The sequence below is a fragment of the Amphiura filiformis genome, chromosome 19 (genome assembly GCF_039555335.1).
Source record: "Amphiura filiformis chromosome 19, Afil_fr2py, whole genome shotgun sequence".
NCBI classification, from domain to species: domain Eukaryota; kingdom Metazoa; phylum Echinodermata; class Ophiuroidea; order Amphilepidida; family Amphiuridae; genus Amphiura; species Amphiura filiformis.
Genome location: NC_092646.1, coordinates 8,332,322 through 8,341,625, shown reverse-complemented (window position 1 = coordinate 8,341,625; position 9,304 = coordinate 8,332,322). Strand labels below are relative to the sequence as shown.

The window sequence follows — 9,304 nt, the reverse complement described above, 5'->3', positions numbered from 1 at the left end:
CAGACTACATTCACACTCAAGAAAAATAGTCTAAAGAATCAACATGTTGCCACGGTAACACAAATTCATCGATGTAGCGGGACGGAATGATAAACTTCATGTATTTGCGAACACAGTACATTTGTTGAATTTTTATCAAAAGTACTGGGATAAAACATTTGTTTCTAACATTGGAATTAATTTCAACTATCCTGCTTTTGTTATGGAAGCTTAAGAATTATAAAATTCACCCCCCTCTTTATAGTACGCTCATTAATTTTTAAAAATCATGTCATTGTGGCGGGACGGAATGTGGCGGGACGGAATTTTGTCCACCATGTCAAAATCAAGAAAAAAAAGCAATTGATTCACTTTAAAACTGACAAAATTATCTTTTCTTACACTTCCAATGAAAAATTATTGCAAAATATAAACTGAGAAAGAAAATTTTCATCCCTTCCTGAACTTAAAAAATCATCTCAAAATGTGGCAGGGCCATGTTTTACACCACAGACCCTGAAAATAGCCTTATTGCTGGCATCCTACCACAAAAGGCCTGAAAAAGAAGAAGTTAAAATGGCTCTGAGTCTAGCAAAGTTGATGAATTCAATTTTTGTGTACTCAGGAATCTTTATTACCATAATAGTTGATATTTTGGAAAGTTTTGACTAAAATTTTTTTTTTTTCGTCCCTTCCGAAATGTAAAAAAATCACCTCAAAATGTGGCGGGACGGAATTTTACACATATTTTAATTAATTTATTTATTTTTGCAAAGTCCACTGACATTTTTTTAAATTTGCTGAAATTGTCTATACAGAAGACCTTGATAATACCATAAACAAAAAAATCCTATCTTTTTTAAATATGTAGTAACATCAAATTTAGCAATTCCGTCCGGCCACACCAAGAGGGCGCTACATGTGTATTTAATTGCTTGCAGTCCGAAATTGACGGGCACATTTTACTTTTTTTTGCTGATTCATAATCTTTGGTTAGTAATCTATTAAACCAGAGGAGAAATTCACTCCTGTGACAATTTCTAAATTTTAGGTTGAGTGATGACCATTTTTGGCTCTGGCCCGACAAGAGATCTGCGCAACATATTTTGCAGTTTAAAAGCTGTGCTGACACGTGCAGAGTTAAAAGCCCTGCACAACCGCCCGGGCACAACCGTTCCAAGAGGCCTTCCACATACGGCAAGGTGACAAAAATCCCCTTGCTGATATCCCCCACCCCCGAGACCAAAGGGCACCACACAACATCTTCTTGCTTGATTTCATCCACATCTGTGACGTCATCTGAGGTGTCTCAATAACATTACTAGCAACAACAAATCTTCAGAGCAATAACATCAGCTGAAGACGCAGATTGACTAGGTGAAAGCGCTCCGGTGAGTGTATCAAATTTGAGTAGTGTAGGACGCAGGACATAGCAAGTTGCATTTTAATGGGTAGTCCAACTTTTTTTTAACGCTTTACTGCTAATGGCATGTTCTAGCTGAGATCAAAGACACCTCCCTGACTGAATGAGGTTTTTTGGTGCTTTTATTTACCCCAAATATTTGGTAATATTGTTATTTAAAAGTCAATGCAAAACCAACTCAATTTGACAATTAACCTGATGCCAAAATTATTTTTGTGATGAGCTTTTACCCTAGGCTATTTTGTGCAGCAAACACATTTTTTATCAGCAAGAGGTGCTACCATGCTTAAACAAGATTCAAGTTCGAAGAGTTCTCATGCGGTACTAATTAGGTCGAATACAGTAATTGTAGGAACCCTGTGCATTTCATGTTACAGTTCAATAGGAATCTTCAGTCTGTTCCATCTTGCATTTATTCTCATACTGACGCATTTACTTGTGCAGCAGAATGGTCATTCCAATGCCATGGTTTTCACCCATCTCCCAACTTCCTTTAAAACGAAGCGGCGAAGTGAGCGTAATTGTATTGGTGTTTTCACCCTGCATAGTCACTACTCCAGTATACTTAATGGTATATTCGTATTGCTCAAATACATCATTTTTCCACTTTAACACAATAACAGCTAATGTGAAATGCTTCCCATCATGGCTCTTGGCTGGTGTTACAGTGTACCTTTCACAGATGGGGTCCCCTGAATAGTCTCTTTGCAAAGAACAGTTCCATACTTTGTCACGGTTCGCACCTACTGGCAAGTGTATTTTTTGTGAGAAACCTGGCAAGTCTGAAAGGTCTATTGGTTCCACTGTAACAGATCCCATCATACTCATACATGTTCCGAACGGTGGATTCAAGTAAAGTCTAGGGTTGATGTGAGGACATACCTGTGAGCTGCTTGTCCCACATGAGCATGTTACCTCAACAGAACCTTGTGACAATCTTCGCCTCTTGTGCTCTTTAGTTGCAATATTACTTCTTTCAGCAAAAACCTGGTATGCTTTATTATAGTGCTTCCCCAAATTATTCTTCGTTGAAGCTTTATAAGCTTGGAGATGATCGAATTCTATGTTATAAAATCTAACCAATGGCAGCAACCTCTTTGCCCACTTTCCTTCATCAATAATACGTAACAGAGTCAACTCATTTGGCAAAACCAGCTCCTCCTGAATTTCTGGAATAGACAGAATATTTCTAACCTGATCATAGGTCAACTTATGAAAGATATTCCTACCCTCCTCTTCATAAAATACTCCAAAGTTTGTTCTGATTGCACTGTAGCATAATGGAACAAAATCTGGAAGGAAGCTTTCAACATACTGTAGCCATAGCAACCCAGCTTTCCAACCACCATGGATACCTGTGAGGACATCTTTCATAAAGCCCACACAGTCCTCCTTCAAAGCTGGTACATCATATTTGTCTGCCAATGTGTGAATACCACACACATTATCAATAGTCAGTGTTAGTGTCCCGGTGTACAAAAACTTCAAGAAATCATAGAAAGCTGACTCTCCTTCAGACGATTCTTGAAGTGTGATCTTCTTTTCTTCAGATTCTCTCCAGTTTTCATCCATCAGCATAGTCATGAAAACTTTGCTCTGTGTTGCTAGGACAAACCTGTGTGCAGGAAATACCTGTTCTCCTACTGTCAAAGTCACATCACTGATGTCTGCATTGTTGAAATGCTCACCAATGTTGGTGATGATGTTGGTCTTGTGCTCAATGAACTCCTGTCCTGATGCTTTCCGTGCCATCTTGATACCAGGTTGAAATGGATGCTGTTTTGCAATCTACATAAAAAGAAATTAATAAAAGAAAAAAGAATCAAAATTAATAATAATCGTTGTCACAATTTTCTTTCAAAATTGGATGCAGGGGAAAAGGGGTATGCAGGGGCGATGCTGTAACTTAGCAGACACTGTATGATGCAGAGAGTCTGCTGCAAGGATGCAGGGGGTCTGCCGCAAGGATGCAGATGATACTGCAAGGATGCAGAGGATACTGCAAGGATGAAAGGAGGATACTGTAAGGGTGCAAGGAGGATGCTGCAAGGATGCAGAGGATACCGCAAGGGTGCAAGGAGGATGCTGCAAGGATGCAGGGAGGATACTGCAAGGATGCAAGGAGGATGCTGCAAGGAGGATACTGCAAGGAGGATGCTGCAAGGATGCAAGGAGGATGCTGCAAGGATGCAAGGAGGATACTGCAAGGATGCAAGGAGGATACTGCAAGGATGCAAGGAGGATACTGTAAGGATGCAAGGAGGATACTGTAAGGATGCAAGGAGGATACTGTAAGGATGCAAAATATACTGCAAGGTTGCAAGGAGGATACTGTAAGGATGCAAGGAGGATCCTGCAAGTATGCAAAATATACTGCAAGGGTGCAAGGAGGATACTGTAAGGATGCAGAGGATACTGCAAGGATGATAATGCAAGGATGCAAGGAGGATCCTGCAAGGAGGATACTGCAAGGAGGATAATGCAAGGATGCAAGGAGGATACTGTAAGGATGCAAGGAGGATCCTGCAAGGATGCAAGGAGGATCCTGCAAGGATGCAAGGAGGATACTGTAAGGGTGCAAGGAGGATAATGCAAGGATGCAAGGAGGATACTGTAAGGATGCAAGGAGTATACTGCAAGGATGCAGGGAGGATCCTGCAAGGATGCAAGGAGGATCCTGCAAGGATGCATAGGATACTGCAAGGATGCAAGGAGGATACTGCAAGGATGCAAGGAGGATACTGCAAGGATGCATAGGATACTGCAAGGATGCAGGGAGGATAATGCAAGGATGCAAGGAGGATACTGTAAGGATGCAAGGAGGATACTGCAAGGATGCAGGGAGGATACTGCAAGGATGCAGGGAGGATACTGCAAGGATGCAGAGGATACTGCAAGGATGCAAGGAGGATATGGCAAGGATACTGCAAGGATGCAGGGAGGATACTGCAAGGATGCAGGGAGGATACTGCAAGGATGCAGGGAGGATGCTGCAAGGATGCAAGGAGGATACTGCAAGGATGCAAGGAGGATACTGCAAGGATGCAGAGAGGATACTGCAAGGATGCAGGGAGGATACTGCAAGGATGCAAGGAGGATACTGCGAGGATGCAAGGAGGATACTGCAAGGATGCAAGGAGGATACTGCAAGGATGCAAGGAGGATACTGCAAGGATGCAGAGGATACTGGAATGATGCAGGGAGGATACTGCAAGGATGCAGGGAGGATACTGCAAGGATGCAGGGAGGATACTGCAAGGATGCAGGGAGGATACTGCAAGGATGCAAGGAGGATACTGCAAGGATGCAAGGAGGATACTGCAAGGATGCAGGGAGGATACTGCAAGGATGCAAGGAGGATATTGCAAGGATGCAGGGAGGATACTGCAAGGATGCAGAGAGGAAGGATGCAGAGAGGATACTGCAAGGATGCAAGGAGGATGGTGCAAGGATGCAAGGAGGATACTGCAAGGATGCAGAGGATACTGCAAGGATGCAGAGAGGATACTGCAAGGATGCAGGGAGGATACTGCAAGGATGCAAGGAGGATACTGCAAGGATGCAGGGAGGATACTGGAAGGATGCAGGGAGGATACTGCAAGGATGCAAGGAGGATACTGCAAGGATGCAGGGATGATACTGCAAGGATGCAAGGAGGATACTGCAAGGATGCAAGGAGGATGCTGCAAGGATGCAAGGAGGATACTGCAAGGATGCAAGGAGGATACTGCAAGGATGCAAGGAGGATACTGCAAGGATGCAGGGAGGATACTGCAAGGATGCAAGGAGGATACTGCAAGGATGCAGGGATGATACTGCAAGGATGCAGGGAGGATACTGCAAGGATGCAAGGAGGATACTGCAAGGATGCAGGGAGGATACTGCAAGGATGCAGGGAGGATACTGCAAGGATGCAAGGAGGATACTGCAAGGATGCAGGGAGGATACTGCAAGGATGCAGGGAGGATACTGCAAGGATGCAGGGAGGATACTGCAAGGATGCAGGGAGGATACTGCAAGGATGCAGGGAGGATACTGCAAGGATGCAGGGAGGATACTGCAAGGATGCAGGGATGATACTGCAAGGATGCAGGGAGGATACTGCAAGGCTGCAGGGAGGAAATACGCATTTCGAGAAAATCAAACTTGAAAATCTAGCGATTTTCGTTTGCTGCATAATCTTGATTAAAATATTATTGTTGATTAAAACCAGGTTAAGGGCTGGGGTATGAGCGTTTGGACAGTATTTATTGTGGGACATTAGAGCACATCAGACATATCGAATTGCATTCTGAATACGAAGAATGTCATTCTGATATCAAATAATTTTGATTTTTGAAATTACGCAATTTAATACACATTTTATGGCAAATCATTAAAAACTGATATTTTTGATATTTAACAGTACTTGAAGTAAACTTTATAAATCTGATGATTTATACTTAAAGTGTATGTAGGTGGGATGAAAAGCCGACGATCAATTGAAAATTTTGACCTTTCAGTATTGAAGATATGGATTTCTTTTCCCAAAACACCAAAAAAAAATTGGGTCTTTTATGGAAAAAAATCCATATCTTCAATATGAAAGGTCAAAATTTTCAATTGACCGTCGGCTTTTCCTCCTGCTACATACACTTTAAAATATGTCATTAGATTTATATAACTTACTTCGAGGACTGTTATATATCAAACATTTGAAAAATATCATATTTTTATAATTTGTCATAAAATTTGTATTTATATTGTGATTTTCAAAAATGAAAATTATTTGATATCAGAAAGACATGCTTCAGATTCAGAATGCAATTCGATAGGTCTGAGGTGCTCTCATGTCCCACAAAAATACTGTCGAAATGCAATAAACGCTCATTTTAGATCCCTTAACAGTAATGCAAATATACCATCTTTTCAATATTCACTTATCACTATAACTTAAATTCTGCAAAAAATCAATATTAAATAAAATATGTCATGTGAAAAGGACCAATGTCAATTTCGCTGTTCAAATGATAAATACGTTACGCAATGGAATTTCAGAAGTAAACACAGCCGCGGGATTGCATCAAAAATGTTGCCAAAATTACACTTCAGCAAAATTTTAGACTGTCCAAAATGTAAATCTTGCTGAACTCATCCATCGAAAAAACTTTCATCCAAATTTGAAAGTCATTAACAGAATAACCTCTTAGGCTAATGAAAGTTGACTCCCAGTTTCCCGTTACCCGACTCGGTCAGAAAAAAATGCCGATCAAATATTTCATTATTTTCCATTATTTCATTATTTCACATTTTTCAAGTTTTTAAGAAAAAAGGATAGTTTTAATGTCATCTTTCACGTCCGACCGTATTTTAAGCACTTTTACGCCGACCCTGACCGGCCCGAATAGTCTTTGCAAACGCTGGGTTAAACTACGTGGTAAAATGGCGATATCGTAGGGCGCATTTACTGGAGACTAGGAATTCCCTGCATCTAAGTTTCTCCTACCACTAAATGGATAGACCGAACACAAAGAGAGGCAGCCAAGTTCGCGGGCACCAGCGTATGAACAAATATGAAAGCATTTCTACCGTGCACTATGTAGCGCGCTATATATAGACAACATCAAAATAAATAAAATAAACAAAATTTGAAGTCAAATTTATTCTGCTTTTCTTACAAATATTTATGTATTTAATAAAATAAACTTATAAATAAAATGATTTATTTGTCAATTTCTTGCATGGTTGTTTTATTATTAACACGTGCACCCTGTGATGATTTTTACCAGCAACCTCCAGTTTGTGCAAGTAGACAAACTAATTTCCGTATAAATATTGCTTCCAAAGATGTGCTTGTGGAGAGTAAGTTTGGTTTGTAAAAAGTAGTGTGCAATAGAACACACAGACACCGTGTATTTATATGGTCGCATGTCATGAATTGGTCATCTTTTGTGTAACATACTGTAAAATGAGGAAAATATCACCAATTCTGATTCACTTCAACACAACTTTTGATAAATACATTTTAGACCATTATAAGTATATATTTCTGGAAAGCTTATATTACAAGGATGCCAAATCAACAAAATATAACATCATAATACAGGGTGGGTAAGAAATATACAGGGTGGAACATCAACAAAATTAGCATCTTTCTTGTCACAGTGAACCCCATATTTTTCTTTTCTGAAAGCTATGTAGCTCAAAATAAATATGGATTCAGAAAGACATTTCATGGGCCCATCAAACAAATTAGGAAGAAAGAGTTTGGTATCCCTAGTGTTAAACATACAGGGTGGTCAAAAATTGTAAAATAATTTTACAATTTTTATGACATTTATCAATCAAAACTTTTTTGCTCCATTTCTGGCACTAAAACTAATAGCATAATTGAATTCCTCATCAAATTTCCTTAAAAATATGTGTACTTTTGAATAAGCAGGATGATTCGGGCCAAAGATAGGCTATTTAGAAATGTCAGAGCATTACGTGTACACTTTGTACAGTAACATATAGGAAAAAGTGTCTTAATTAGCATTTAATTAGGCAATTAATTAGTTACATCGTTTGTTACAGTTGATCTACTATGAGGTAGATCTACAATCCAGGATGATATATGTGCAATTTGTGGTCCATGCTAGTTGTAATTTTTAAGATACAAAGGTTTGAAGTTTGCCATATTTTCACAATTTTGTGTACAACCCTATGGGGCTCCCCGCCCCAGCTCCCCGCCTGCTCCCCATTGACACATCTTACATATTGAAGTATAAATCTTAAAGTTGTTGTCCAATTGACGTGGGGTTGTTTGTATTTGATAAAGAACATAATTATCTACAAAATGACACCAAACTTTCCACAATAGGTACTATACTTTTAGAATAAACCAAACTTGAAGTGTGAAGAAAGCATTTTCATGTTACGGCTCCCCCATTTTTGGGTGACCTATTTGTGACATGCGACCATATGGAAAAGTGGTTCTCCAAAGACTATCATGGACTTCTGGTGCTTTCATATGTTGCACAACCTATAGGTTAATTTGAAGATTCCAAAGAAGATGTGCTTAATTAAAATTTGTTTTGAAGTGAAGCATGGTCATTACTAACTATACTTTATTATTTTATTTGGGCCTCAAAACATAGCATTCCGTAATTAACTTTGCACCGATAACGAAAGTTTGAAAATAATGAATAATGAATAATGAAACAGTCACCTACCCAGTCATGAAAAACTATGTAACGGGAAACTGGGGATCAACTTTCATTAGCCTTATCTATACGATAATTTTGACATTGGGTGGTATGGTAAAAAGTCAAATTGAGAAAATATTCTAGGTATGACTTGTTGTACTAACATTACCGTCCATGACGATGATCATGAATGACATGAACATGATGAATGATCCCGAAATGAATGCAAAATTTAAGCTTAACGATTTAGGTACTGTTTGATTTCTAAAACCTCAGTATGTGGTACCTTGATGAAGCAATTGGCAAATCGTACTTAACTTACCGTACCTTGTACTGGAATCCTTTTTGTAGTAATTTTCATGCATTTATAGTTAATTAATGATGTTAAAATTATATCGTTTTGTTTGGATTCGATGCCCGATTCACCCGTGTGAAGTAAGCCCAGCCCAGTGATCACTTGCGATAATCAATTTATAGGAAAACTATTGGGTGCACTTATTCCATTCGAACAATGCCACATTTGATTCTGATCGGCAAGCTCCGGCACAAATTTCCACACAACGCGTACGCGATGGGAGTTCGAGGGGAGTTCATAACACATATTATTACCAGGTTCAATAGGCTAAACACTAAAACAGTTTTGGAGTTGATGTACACGTTTGTGGAAGTGCTACAAATATTTGAAGATCTTTGTTGATAATTATGAACAAATTGAGGGATAATATAAAGTAGGCCC

General features: G+C 39.3%; 1 protein-coding gene across 2 annotated transcripts; it reads right to left on the bottom strand.

Moving 5' to 3' along the window:
• Window positions 1-854: 854 nt before the first annotated feature.
• LOC140140875 (uncharacterized) lies at window positions 855-8,992 on the bottom strand. Of its 2 annotated transcripts, none has more exons than XM_072162624.1 (2): window positions 8,896-8,992; window positions 855-3,190 (listed from the first exon to the last, which is right to left on the bottom strand). In XM_072162624.1, the coding sequence occupies exon 2, from the start codon at window positions 3,152-3,154 to the stop codon at window positions 1,835-1,837; it is 1,320 nt and encodes a 439-aa protein (XP_072018725.1). In that variant the 5' UTR covers window positions 3,155-3,190; window positions 8,896-8,992; the 3' UTR covers window positions 855-1,834. The 2 variants fall into 2 exon arrangements, with proteins under 2 accessions (XP_072018725.1, XP_072018724.1); XM_072162623.1 differs by having other exon boundaries at window positions 8,891-8,986.
• Window positions 8,993-9,304: the final 312 nt, after the last annotated feature.

Bases quoted from the DNA above. Each gene is read 5' to 3' on its own strand.
- LOC140140875 (XM_072162623.1), bottom strand. From the start codon at position 8,929: ATGAAAATTACTACAAAAAGGATTCCAGTACAAGGTACG. The intron at 3,191-8,890 runs GTAAGTTAAGTA...CTTTTTATGTAG, and splicing joins GGATTCCAGTACAAGGTACG to ATTGCAAAACAGCATCCATT.